The sequence below is a fragment of the Notolepis coatsorum genome (genome assembly GCF_963971535.1).
Source record: "Notolepis coatsorum genome assembly, chromosome: 3".
NCBI classification, from domain to species: domain Eukaryota; kingdom Metazoa; phylum Chordata; class Actinopteri; order Aulopiformes; family Paralepididae; genus Notolepis; species Notolepis coatsorum.
In genome coordinates, this window is record NC_140167.1 from 49,580,005 (window position 1) to 49,594,218 (window position 14,214).

The window sequence follows — 14,214 nt, forward strand, 5'->3', positions numbered from 1 at the left end:
AAGTCTGCTAATATAAGAAGCATATATTATTTATTATTATTATTATTATTATTATTATTATTATTATTATTATTATTATTATTATTATTATTATTATTATTATTATTATTATTATTATTATTATTTTATTTCATTGTGTTTTTAGCCCTAGTTGCACTTTTGTTGCAACCCCAGTTATCCCATTAGTTTCCCCAAACTTAGGTCTGTTATGTTAAAGGGGAACTCCACTTTTTTTGGAAATTAGCTTATTTAACATCTTCCCTGGAGTTAGACAAGAAGATGCATACCTTTTTTGTCTCTGTGCGTGCATTTTAGCTTTGGGAATAGACGCTCCGTTAGCATAGCTTAGCTTCATCACTGGAAGTGAGGCAGGACAGTAGCCTTACAGTGCCTTACAGTGTATTGCAAGGTCTGACATTGACCAAACTTGATATGCATGACCTTGGTGGGCTCTAGGTCAACTCCTGAAAAGGGGGTCAATGTCAGACCTTGCAATCAAAAGTTAGAGGCGCACTGAAATTATGGCAAGGGTTATTAGCCCCCTAACTTTTGATTGCAAAGTCTGACATTGACCCCCTTTTCAGGAGTTGACCTAGAGCCCACCAAGGTCATGCATATCAAGTTTGGTCAATGTCAGACCTTGCAATACACTGTAAGGCACTGTAAGGCTACTGTCCTGCCTCACTTCCAGTGATGAAGCTAAGCTATGCTAACGGAGCGTCTATTCCCAAAGCTAAAATGCACGCACAGAGAAAAAAAAGGTATGCATCTTCTTGTCTAACTCCAGGGAAGATGTTAAATAAGCTAATTTCCAAAAAAAGTGGAGTTCCCCTTTAAGCTAAGAAATCTGCTAAGAAGCATATATTATCTATTATTATTTAACACTTTGACTGCCGGAAAACGCTTAAAAGCATCATTCCCGGCCATGCTCAAGTTGCCGGAGGACGCTTTACAGCGTCCTTATATCAATATTTCAAAAATCTGCGATCGGATTCATATTTCCCCTCCGCTGGCCTGAGATCCACCAGGAGGACCCACTGAGCTCTCTGGCGGTTCAGGAGCGCCAACACAGGAAGTGCTATGGAGGTTGTGCTGGTCGGCCGTATTACTTCCGGGCACTCTGTTTGGCTACCGGGACTCGATCTCGACACAATACATAGCGATCGATTGCCAATAACTCGATAAACAACATGATTTGGACGTATATACCATTATACAAGCTGGAAATGGACCGGGTAAATCTACATCCCATAATGATAAAATTTCTACTCTACGATGATCGCCCAACGGCGCGCGGAGACTGGGGTGAGTTTTAGCGTGTAAAATTACCGTCTTCGATACTAACTGCTATGATCAACATTTGACCCACATTAGATGATTGGTATAACGCTGCCCACGGAATTATAAACGCCCCCTAGCCCATCCGGTCAACATCAGATGATGTGTAGTAACTTCTAGAAGTACGTCTAGTTGGAATTTTTTATATCGCGCTGATTGCCATAAAACTGTATTGCATCATCAATATAATGCATTTGGGGCTATAGATCACGTTCTGGAGAAAGCTGCAGAAAGAGATGAAAACATACTTATACATTAGACCATACTTTACTATGAATATGTGAATGAAAAAGTTTAACGTTGCTACACAATGAACAATACATATAGGACTTTGAATGGGCCCTAATAATGGCAATGTAGCAATAGAATTTAAAAAGTTATAGCCATGCAAAGAAGGGGTACTTCTCCATAGACAAATAGAGCCGGCAACCTATGGTATATCATGAATTTAACCCATGGCAACCAAAGTGTTAATTGCATTGGGTTTTTAGCCCTAGTTGCACTTTTGTTGCACTGTTTATTTCATGTTTTTAACAGTGCATGAAAGATTGTGTATTACTGCAATTTTTTTTTTGTTGAAATAAATCATAGTGGTTCAAAAATTTGGGTCGCGACTTAATGACTAAGGAAAATGTTGGGTCCCGAGGCTAGACCAGTTGAGAACCACTGTATTAGAATATCATTTGTAATTCGTAAGAGAGCTGTTTCTGTGCTGTGCCGCTGACTGAAACCAGATTGAAATTTGTCTAAAATATTATGTCTCAAGAAGCTGTTTTGCTACAGCCTTTTCAGTGACTTTAGAAATGAAGGGGAGTTTAGATATAGGCCTGTAGTTTTGAGGTGATGAAGGGTCAAGATTTGGCTTTTTTAACAAAGGTTCAACTATTAGCTTTTTTGAAGTGGCCTGGAACCAGGGGTGTAAAAAGTACCCAGAAATTATACTTAAGTGAAAGTATGGGTACCGTCTCAAAATCTGACTCAAGTAAAAGTCAAAGTATCTGGCTAAAAACACACTTGAGTAAAAGTCAAAAAGTCCTACTTTTAAATGTACTTAAGTACTAAAAAGTAGAAGTAATTTTTTTTAAGGGATACACCAGGGGTCTCAAACTCATTCCATCGTGGGCCAAGTTTTCATTTTAACTATACATTGCACCAGGTGAGTTAGTTGAAGAGGTGAGCCAATTAGTGAAATCATCAGCTGGTGTTTAGGCAAGGCTGGAATGAAACCAAGCATACACTCTGCCCACAGTGGAATGTGTTCTGTGATAGACAATGCTGAAATGAAAGAACAGAGGACACTTTTTTTGCATAAAAATTATTTAATGCACTTCTCCATTGAAGGTAAACTAACATCGACTGCATTCACATCACAGCATGAATAATATCACAATATTAAAAACAGAATGGTGTATCCTGAATAATATCACAATATTAACCACAGCATACTGGATTATCCTGAATAATATCACAATATTAAAGACAGAATACTGGAGTACCCTGAATAATATCACAATATTAAAGACAGAATACAATATTAAAGACAGAATACTGGAGTACCCTGAATAATATCACAATATTAACCACAGCATAATGCGGATCTAACTGTCTATTCTTCTGATAGCAGGTGTTTAATCAAAGATCCCCGCTTTCTAGTGTTGCACAAGGACCAATCAGCATGGGTATGGGCAGGTTCATTTTCCATTGATGGGGATTTGATTGGCTGTTTACCTGTGGTCGCAGAATTAATAACGTTAACGTTAGTTCGGCCAGATAAACAATTTAAATATACTAATTAAAATGGTTGGACCTGTGAGATTTGTACTTTGTACTTTGTAGGTCTGCATTTGAAATGTAAGGAGTAAAAAGTATGTTTTTTTTCTCTGAAATGTAATGGAGTAAAAGTACAAAGTATACAAACCTAATAATACTCGAGTAAAGTACAAATCCCCCAAAACAGTACTTAAGTATTGTAACAAAGTACAATTACTCAAGTACTTTACACCCCTGCCTGGAACACAGCCTGAGGAGAGAGAACTTTTTATCATGGCTAGAAGAGAAGGACCAATAGTAGGTAGTGAGTTCTTAAGAAAAGTGGTGGGAATTACATCAAGGGTGCATGTAGAAGAGGACATTTTGTTAATAATTGTGGTGAGCTCTTTCAATGACAGAGCAGCAAACTGGTCCAATATTGTAGGTTTGGGTGGAAACACTGCATGGAGTGGCAAAGGAGAAAATGTGCTCTAATAATTGAGATTTTGTCCACAAAAAATGACAGAAATGAATTGCAATCATCCTGAGTGAGAGCAGAAGTGGATGGAGAAGCAGGTGTTACAATTCTGTTTATGGTTTCAAATAGGACTCTGGGGCTGCATTTACTATCCCTTATTAGGTTGGAGAAATAGTTTTCTCTAGAATCTATGACCATTGTATTATATTTGGCAAGCATGTCTTTCAAATGTTGGTAATGGACAGTTAAATTGGTTGCATGCCATAGTCTCTCAGTTCTTCTACAAAGTATTTTAAAAACACGTAAATCCTCATTGATCCATGGGGTGGGGTTTTCCTTGGGTGCTTTCTGTGTTTTAAAAGGAGCAAGATCATTTAAAATGTTATTGCACAGGTGTAAAAAAATGTGTACCAGAGTGTCACAATCCAAGGCAGGTGCTAATATATTGGGCAAATCAGACCTTAGAAATACATGTGAAAATGTATCCACTGTCTGGTTGTTGATAGTGCGTCTACGCAAAACACGCTTAGGAATGGACTCAATCGTCAGAGGAATGTCAAATACCACACACTTATGGTCGGATATTGCCAGATCTTCTAAATAACAATTATTAATATTTATTCCTAGAGTAAAAACCAGATCCAATATATGGCCTTTGTTGTGCGTAGGCTCAGTGACATGTTGCGTAAAATTAAAAGATTCTGTCATGCTTAAAAACGCAGCAGCAAATGAATCCGATAGGTCATCAATATGCATGTTAAAATCACCCATTATAATGATTTGTTCATGCCTATAAACAGTGGAGAGAAACTCGGAGAACTCAGATAAAAATAGGCTATTATGCAAAGTATAGGCAAAGTAGTGTAGATAGATAATAAAATAGATCAAATAAAATGGTACCAATGGCAAGGTGAAGTCTATGGCCAAAACAGTGGAACCTTTGAGGGTCATTAAGCTGCACTGCCTTGATGATGTTACTGCCAGTCCATCCAGGATTCTGTTCATCATCAACAAACCGTTATTAAAAAAACTCTACCATTGAGGTTGAAATTATTTTAAATGATGTTGAGTAAATAAGACTAAATCAAAAGTAGTAACACAACAAGGTAAAAACTAAGCTAAAAACAGAGGAAATCACCGAAAACACAAGATAAAAGCAAAGCAAATTAGCTCAACAAATAATTCTGAAACCAATCACAAGCCTTTCTATCCAAACCAATACTAGACAAGTAAACATGTCGTCCCCCACTAGTGATGTAGTTCCCCCCTTGGGTCAGTTCTGCTACAGTATAAACTACCAAATCTATCAAATTGACCCTACTTGGTTAGAAAGGTAGCTAACTGGCAAACTAGGTTCTCAAATCTGTGTTTGTATTTAAAGGGGACATGCATTGCTATTCCTAGCACTATTTGGGCAACTTTACACAATTCCTGTGAGTCTATTGAACACATCTGTAAGCTTTTATTTAAAAAAAATGCATTGTTTTATATTTCTAATCAAGTACTCAAAAGCCACATTTTTCTCCCTTTGGATTTTAGGCTGTGTTGGCCTGGCTCCGCCCATAAGCACTTTGAGTGACAGTCATCCACACAGTCTGCGACTGGCACAGAGAGAGATAGAGAGAGACTGAGGGGGATACTAATTAATTTCGCCGCGGGGGGGGGGCATAATCCCACAGGACAATGCATTGGTAACTTGTTTCAAATGACAATATATACCCCTGTGATTATTATTGTACGGATCGGAATACGGGCGTGCACGTGGGAGCATGCGCAAAGATATTACAGTGATATGCTGGTGCTTGACTGCGAGGGAGAGAGAGATAGAGATAGAGAGGGAGAGAGGGAGAGAGAGAGACAGAGAGAGGGAGAGAGGGAGAAAGAGAGAGAGGGAGAGAGGGAGAGAGAGAGAGGGACACACGGAGGCACGGAGCACTGTGTAAACGCTGCGTGTGTGTGAGAGAAGACGGGTCCCTCTCTCTCTCTCCATCTCTCCAGCGAAAGACCCCAGGCGGTCAGGGTGGGGGGTCAGACCTCCAACACCATCACCCTGAGCATCGGGTCCCCCCAGGGCTGTGTTCTGAGCCCCCTGCTGTACTCACTCTACACACACGACTGTGTGGCCAAGTTCAGCTCCAACTCCATAGTGAAGTTTGCAGATGACACGGTGGTGGTGGGGCTGATCTCGGACAACGACGAGAAGGCCTACCGGGAGGAGGTTGAGGTACTGGAACGCTGGTGCCAGGACAACAGCCTGCTCCTGAACATTGGTAAAACCAAGGAGCTGATCGTGGATTATAGGAGAGGACAGCAGGAGACGCACACACCACTGATGATTAACGGGGCTACCGTGGACAGGGTGAGCAGCTTCAAGTACCTGGGGGTCCACATCTCAGAGGACCTGACATGGTCAACACACATAGACACAGTAGTAAAGAAGGCGAAACAGCGTCTCTACCACCTGAGACAGTTATGGAAGTTCAGAGTATCGGGAAAGATACTCCAGTCCTTCTACTCAGGAGCTGTAGAGAGCATCCTGACCGGAAACATCACTGCCTGGTATGGAAACAGCACGGCACAGGACAAGAAGGCCCTACAGAGAGTGGTGCGCTCAGCCGAGCGTACCACGGTAGGGCTGGGCGATATGACGATATTATATAAATATCGGGTACAGTTCATTAACGATACACTTTTTTAACGTATCGTGGATATCGTGATGTTTTGCCCAAGAGGATTGTGTCGCGTCAATCTGGTCCACCCCGTTCAAACTTTTGAACAACGCCGCTCCCACACACACACTACTGCATCAAAGTTAGTACTTGTTATGATTAACAAAGGCATTCGTTTTGTGGCATCAACATTATATAGTTACACGTTATATAGTTACACATCAGCGTATTTACCCAAACATAGCAACGTCCGATGACGACATAGATAGCAAGCGTTACTGTTCATATCTCAGTCCGTGCCGAGTTGTGCGTGCCCATTCTGCGGTCTGTTAATAAAGTTTTCAATCAGACTGATGTATTGAAAGGCTTTTATTATAACATGTGTTGCAGTAAAATCATTATGCCTCGTTGTCATGCTGCGGTGCGCTAGTAATCACTCGTCGGCTGCGGTGAGCTGTTGTTGTTGTCGTTGAGCTGAGCTCTCGTTAAAATCAAGGAGGGCATTCAGGAAGTAAAAAAAGAATAGCGCTGCTTGCCGATTGGTGCTAAGAACAGCAGGGCGGGTACAAGCGGTGTGACGTAATTGGCAGACTCGACTGTCAATCAAAATTATTGTGTTGCCGGCTGAATGATTGAATGAATGAACGTTATTAACGATTGCAGAATGGGTACAATACAGTACAGCTCAATACAACAACAGTGGACTGACTGGAGGATGAAGACCAGAAAAAGACTTTCGGCTTTTTTACATAAGGGTCCTCCATTTTCAATTCATCAAAACATTTAGAGACATACAAATATACAGTAGTTTCATAAAAATGCTAAAATCCTATTGATTGATTGATTGATTTAAAACTTTATTAACATATTGCAGAATGGGTACAGTACAGCTCAATACATACAATTGTTAAGGGGATGCAGACCAGCGAAAGACTTTCGTCTTGTTTACATCAGGGTCCCCCATTTTCAATTCATCATATTTCATATCTAAATCATATAATATCTCATTGCTAAATATATGCAATATATAATCTAATAATCCAATAATCTAAATCTAATATATAATATAAAAATGCTAAATGCATGGGTATTTTATTTTGTCTTTAATGTTAGCTTGCAAACTCAAATACTGTCTTGGTAAGCCTCATAATGAATTGTTTGGGGAAAAAAAGAAAAACATCGTGATGCGTATCGTGTATCGCCGAAAGGTCAGAAAATATCGTGATATCATATTTAGGCCATATCGCCCAGCCCTATACCACGGGTATTGCACTACCCCCCCTGCAGGTTCTATACAACAAGAGGTGCAAATCCAGAGCCTGCAGGATAATGAAAGACCCTCACCACCCCAATAACAGCCTGTTTCAGCTGCTGAGGTCAGGCAGACGCCTGCGAACCCCAGCTACTAGGACAGAGCGGCTTAGGCTCAGCTTCTTCCCCCAGGCCATCAGAGCCATGAACAATGAACATTGAGTGCTCAGAACATTGAACTGTCCACACACAAGCACACACGAACACACACACGACACGCACACTGTGCACGCTCACACACGAGCAGCCACTTAACACTTTAACATGAGCGGGCACACACTCATGTCGCACACACGCACACTTATGGCCAAAGGAAAGGACACTTTAAATTAGAATAACAGGAACAGTGTATTGCACTACCAAAGCTAACTAGCATGTCCCATATGCTCTGTAAATAACTATGTACAGATACCGAGATGTCACTGCATGTTACCTGTTACCTGTTACTGCACAATGTTGTTTCTTCTTTGATTCTATTATATGTACCACTGTATTGCACATCGTTGCGGGCTAGACCACCCGCATTTCATTGTATACCTGTATGCCGTGACAATTAAAACTCTTGACTTGACTTGACTTGATCTCTCTCCCTCTCTATCTCTCCCTCTCTCTCGCTCGTCCACTCCCTGCTCGCAGTCAAAACGGGTGTCGGGTTACACTATGCGCTCTCTGCCTCGCTCTGTTTGAGGAAGTGAAGATATTTCCACTCGCTCTGCTGTCGCTGTCAACCATAGAGGGGGCGTTAGTTATGCAAATCAGTGCTATATTCACATCAGCAAAACTGTCAAATCAGAACAGCTTAGTTGAGTGAGGGAAGATCTTGTGAACTCGAGACTAGACTGATGAGTCAATATGGTAATTAGAGACACAGACCCATTGATACTAACCCCTATTACTATAAAACTATGCTAAACACAGAAAAAAATCCATTTATAATGCATGTCCCCTTTAGAGTATAATAGCACTAATCTTTTTATAATTTTCCATTCACATACATATAATGGAAAGCATTAGCTTTGCAGGTTTTTTCCATCCTGGAAGCCGATTGGCTGACACCGTGTTCTACAGTGACTCTAAATCCTGGTCCGGGGTCAGTTTTCTCCCCTACACACTAATGGTTAAAGGGGACATGCATTGCAGGTGGCGTAGCGGAGATTGCGTTCGTCACCAACCCCCGGAGCGGCTGGATTCGCCTGTTCGAATCCACCTCACAGCTCCGGGGTTGTCACCAGCTTGGCTGGCCGTTCACACTAATACAATTGGCAGTATTAGAGGGTGGGAGAAGCTGGCGGGGTGGGTCCGGGTCGTTGTAAACAGCGACTCCTACAGTTCGGTCGGGGCGCCTGCTAAGCGCGGATAGGACCTAGGTGGGATAGTGTGATCCTTCCACACGCTACGCCCTCTCAGTGAGAATCCGCGCTGCCAGGTGAAAAGAAGCGGTTGATTGGCTGGACGTGTGTCGGAGGAAGCCTCCACTCTCCCAGACCGACTGTGGGGGGTAAGTGCGCAGCGACCAGGAAGGGGATTGGGAATTGGCATAACGACTAACATTGGGATGGGAGAAAATCGGAGGAAAAAGGAGGGGGGAAAAGATCTCTATAAAAAAAAAAAAAAAAAAAAAAAAGGGGGACATGCATTATAAATGGATTTTTTTCTGTGTTTAGCATGGTTTTATAGTAATAGTGGTTAGTATCAATGGGTCTGTGTCTCCAATTACCATATTGACTCATCAGTCTAGTCTCGAGTTCACGAGATCTTCCCTCACTCAACTAAGCTGTTCTGATTAGTTTGGCTGACGTCTCTGTCTCTCTCTCCCTCTCTATCTCTCTCTCTCCCTCGCAGTCGAGCACCAGCATATCACTGTAATATCTTTGCGCATGCTCCCACGCGCACGCCCATATTCCGATCCGTACAATAATAATCACCGGGTATATATTGTCATTTGAAACAAGTTACCAATGCATTGTCCCGTGGGATTATGCCTCCCCCCCCCGCGGTGAAATTAATTAGTATACCCCTCAGTCTCTCTCTATCTCTCTCTGTGCCAGTCGCAGACTGTGTGGATGACACTCAAAGTGCTTATGGGCGGAGCCAGGCCAACACAGCCTGAAATCCAAAGGGAGAACAATTTGGCTTTTGAGTACTTGATTAGAAATATAAAACAATGATTTTTTTTCTTACAGATGTGTTCAATAGACTCACAGGAATTGTGTAAAGTTGCCCAAATAGTGCTAGGAATAGCAATGCATGCCGCCTTTAAGGTTAGGATTTGGGGAAGGAAAGCTGATCCTAGACCACAGGGATGACAGACCGCCCCCCCTAGCAACCTCATGATATTTTTTAAGGCAAAAAAAAGCTACCATAATGACCCGTTAGCAGGTGCTGGTTGACTGCGACCGACTCATCCATAGTTTACATAATAGTTTATCATAATACCATGATACTTTTTGTAATGGTGAGACTAGACAGAGAAACAGTACTGCTCACCTGTTTCTACGTCTGTTATCATGGCTGTGTTGTCAAAGGAACCGCTGAGAAGGCGTCGCCCGCAGGGGATCCAACAGGCATCTCGAACTGCCCCCGAATGGAAGGAGCCAACCCTCAGGCACCGGCCACTCTCTGCTCCATCCCACACCTGCAGGTCATGATGCAATATTCAAAACGTATACCTTCAATATACACATAGAGGTGTATAGGTTAGAAAGCAGTGGATTAAAGGGGTAGTTTGGAAGCTTTACTTTTGGACATTAAATGGTATGAAATACTTGCTAGTAGTAGTTGATCCAACGCCATTAGCTTAAAAGGTGCTATAAATAACATTCAGCTACTAAATGTCGCACTAGAGCACCAGCATGTCATTTATCCAATCAGGTGCATTCCACATGGGGAAATGGGAAGTAGGGAGGGGATACATGCACGCATCATGTAAACAACAACATTCAACTTTTTAAATGATAAATTCATGAATCAATCATCAGCGCTGTGGATCTTTTAGTTTACATACACCTTTTTATCTATAGCACCTTTAACTCACTGAGTCCCGTGGTCGGAGTTCTGGCCCACTTCAGAGAGAACCGGGAAGCTTCAGACAGGCAGCAAATGTGGTCACAAAACAAAAAAGTGTTAATCCACACCATAAGCAGTTTCCTATGCTTCAGAGCGATGTGATGTGTCGGAACTAGTCCCAGTGCCAGGTAGTTACCATGGCCGTGTTCCAACAGGAATCAAGCATAGGTAATGCTCGGGCATGCTGTTCTGCTGTGGATGATTACAACTTTTGCCTGCAGGTTATGATGTAGAACATTTTGTTTTGTGACCCTGTTTGCTGCATGTCTGAAGCTTCCCAGTTCACTCGGAGGTGAACAAGTGCTTGTGTTATGCCACTGACTGAAACAGAAATCTTGCTCTGAAATCCCACGAGGCGTGAGTTGTTGCAGGAAGACAACGCTACTCAGCTGTGGAGCTTGAGAGTGAACTATCCCTAAAACATCTAAAACATAAAAACAGCGGTTCATGTTTGTGCATTTCCAAATTGTGCCAACAACATGTTGCTTTGCATAGCGTTGATAGACTAGTATTATACGGACACAAGAGCATAATTTTGTTTTCAATGGTGGAGGGGACACATTTAGGGGCGTGGTCAGTGGTGCGTTGGTGATTTCATACCTAGTTGCACTGTGTTTTAATGGCCGTGGTCCGGTGAAAATGTTGAACATTTAGAATTTTAAATGCATCAAATACAACAAGGTCATAGACAGATATTTCACAGACACCAAGCAATGCTGTTGCATTTCATGGCAATCACACAGATCGTTCACACCAAACTTTGAGGGGAGGGGGCAGGGAGCTCTGTGTGTTCCGTCCAGGGTTGCGTTGGTGATTTCAAAGCTGGTTGCACTGTGTTTTAACTTATTCAACGGCAGTCACGACTCGCGAGTATAGTCGGGTTAACTCGCCAACCATTCAGCGTCAATCACGAGTATAGTCGGGTTTTGGTCGTTATTTCTTTTAGTAGCTATATCCATACATTTTCATCCATCCAGCCTGATGTTATCATTGGGAATGGGTCTGAGCTCGCAAAGGGCAAATACCGCCGCCTACGCCTTCCAGCTGGTATTGCACTCCATTGGAAATGGTGTAGTTTCTTTTCTGGGACGATCCGAGCCATGCCGGCGGGGTTTAGGTGCTCAGGTGAGGTAGGCCTTTGCAACGATGGTATGGAACAGTAACCCCGCCCACCCGTTCATGTGTAACGCTCGGTAATGTGGGACGGACCTCCACGAGCAGTATTTGGAATGGCGATCAGATAATTGGATAATTAGATACCAGGTAAGAACACTATATACAAAATCTTGCGTTGATCTGATATTACTTTCTACCCCGATCGAAGCTGTCTCTGTGTGTGTGCGTGTGCGTGTGTGTGTGTGCCGTTGGGTGGGAGGAGGTGGCGGGGGAGCCCCGCGGTCCAGAGCTCTTTTCATTCTTGCATGAGGAAGGATAATAATGATGATCTAGCGTTGATTTCAGGAAGATTCGATAATCAGGCGAAAAATGACAACGTGTTTAGTGTATTCCACATCTTTTCCTGGAATTACTCAGAAGCGCCCAAACTATATTCATATTCAAAACGGTATAAAACGGAAATGTACCGATGAAAAAACAATCTGTTTCGTGGATGTTGACTGGAAGCAACTCACTGACAGTCAACGGGTGTATTAGACCCATAGATATAATATAAGATATATTTTAAGCACTCGCAAGTGAACAAAGCGCCCCATTGACTTACAGCGCTGGCGTAATAGCGCCCTCTGCCGCCCCGACCCGTGGCGCAGAATGAGTTAATGACGCCACGTGCACGTGCCCCCGTGCATGCGCATAAATGTTCCCTCGCGTACGCAGACTAAAGACAATGCCTAATTGCCTCTACGAATGGAATGTAACACATTTCATTCCCAAGTTTTGTGTGAAAGTATCTGAGAACGTATTTGAACACACCTGACAACGACCTGCGCTATTGTTATGCAAAGTAGCCAGGTGGGTACTTAGCGAGTTGGCGCATCAGTCGAGTGCAGCGGATTCCTGTGTGCACGCTTGTGCACATCCATGCATGTGCGTGCTTCTGCTCACAGAGCCGGTTGCACGGCATGCAACCCCGTCCCATGAGCAACGCACCCCTGGTTCCGTCCTATGTATTTGAACACACCTGACGACCTGAGCTATTGTTATGCAAAGACAAGTAGCAAGGTCGGTACTTGGCGCGTGCACACAAAAATGCAACTCGCCCCTCGCCAAGTACTGCTTATTGTAGCCATCATTACCTTGACAGTCTTGTCCATGGAGGCAGACAGTAGCAGATGGCTGAGGTGGGGCACTGGACACCACTGGATGGTGTTGACTGGTCCTTGATGACCTTCCAGGCTCATCAGCAGTCTCCTTGGTACCTCTGCCCTGTCAGGCCTGTGAGCCAAATATGGCTTCATCCTCTCCGACACTTCTGAGAGCATTTGGGTCAATCTGGTCTGGTCCAACGAAACATTATCTACTGAGGGATTTGAGCCCTCGTTCTGGCCTGGCGTGGTGAGTCTTTGTCTCTTGGGAATGTATGGTCTGGTATGGATACCTGACTGGGTGGTCTGACGTCTTCTTGTTGTGTTCAACCCAGCCTGGCTGTAATTCTGTGGTGTGTGTGGGGGGGTCTGTAGCGCTGAGAGCTTCTCCATGGCTCCTGCAAATCCATATGATGCAACAGTTCCTCTAAATGACTCCTGTGATGTTGTTGACCGACCACCACTGCTTCTTGTTTCTCCATCAAAGCATGGCTGTGATGGTGGGTGTAATGAAGAACCTCCTCTCTCTACAGTCCCAGACACACCCTGTGGAGAGTGAATGGAGGTATTCCTATGAATCAAATCAAATCAAATCAAATTTATTTATAGGGCCCGACAACACACGTTAATGTCCCCATGGGCCGTACAGGTCTTCTTTAAACAAGTCAAGAAGACAACATAACAATAAGTCAAGAACAGAACAAGAACACCATAGGGTCCAAACATTTTTTAGATGAATGCAAATAAATGAAAGAATGCAAGCACTCCCAGACATACCCCACGCGAAGGTAAGGAAAAACTCACTAAAACCTAACAATAGGGAAAAAAAGCTCCACAGGCAATGTGGAGGAGAGAAACCTTAGAAGGGCCGTTCAAGGGGGGATCTCCCTTCTTAGATGTCGGTGATAGTAGTGTTGCAGACGGACAGTTGGTAAGCATGCACTCATGTGTGTAGTGAAACACAGATGAGTGCATGCAATAGCAACTGTACATTTTGAAAAATTAAAGATAGAGTTGATAGCGGATCTAATTGATATCTATGATATCCAGATACCATCGTATGACTGTCAACACACCATGTGTCAGAGGTAACAGTGTCAGGACTGGATATTAGCCCAAATGAATTAGACACATCATTTTCCTGGTTACTAGAATCAGTTGTGCATTTGACAGGAGGTGATCCTTCATCCGAAGGATCGTCTGAATTAGAGTCATCATAGGCCACTAGCGACGCCATCTCTCCCTGTAATGTAAAATAAACATGTAAATGTGGCTGATAAATAAACATTTGATATAAGAACCAAGAGTGTCATCTGTTGACTGCTTGATGTATTGCACTCAA

The 14,214-nt window shown here is 42.9% G+C and overlaps 1 protein-coding gene across 1 annotated transcript in view; it reads right to left on the reverse strand.

Moving 5' to 3' along the window:
- wdr25 (WD repeat domain 25) overlaps positions 1–13,427 on the reverse strand; it is a 68,016-nt gene extending 54,589 nt beyond the window's left edge. Inside the window, exons 1-2 of the mRNA XM_084309642.1 lie at positions 12,864–13,427; positions 10,033–10,180 (exon numbers count right to left, since the gene is read on the reverse strand). Of these exons, the coding sequence (XP_084165768.1) occupies positions 10,033–10,180; positions 12,864–13,265 (550 nt within the window). The 5' untranslated portion in view covers positions 13,266–13,427. The remainder of the gene's footprint in view (positions 1–10,032; positions 10,181–12,863) is intronic.
- Between the last annotated feature and the right edge of the window lie 787 nt (positions 13,428–14,214).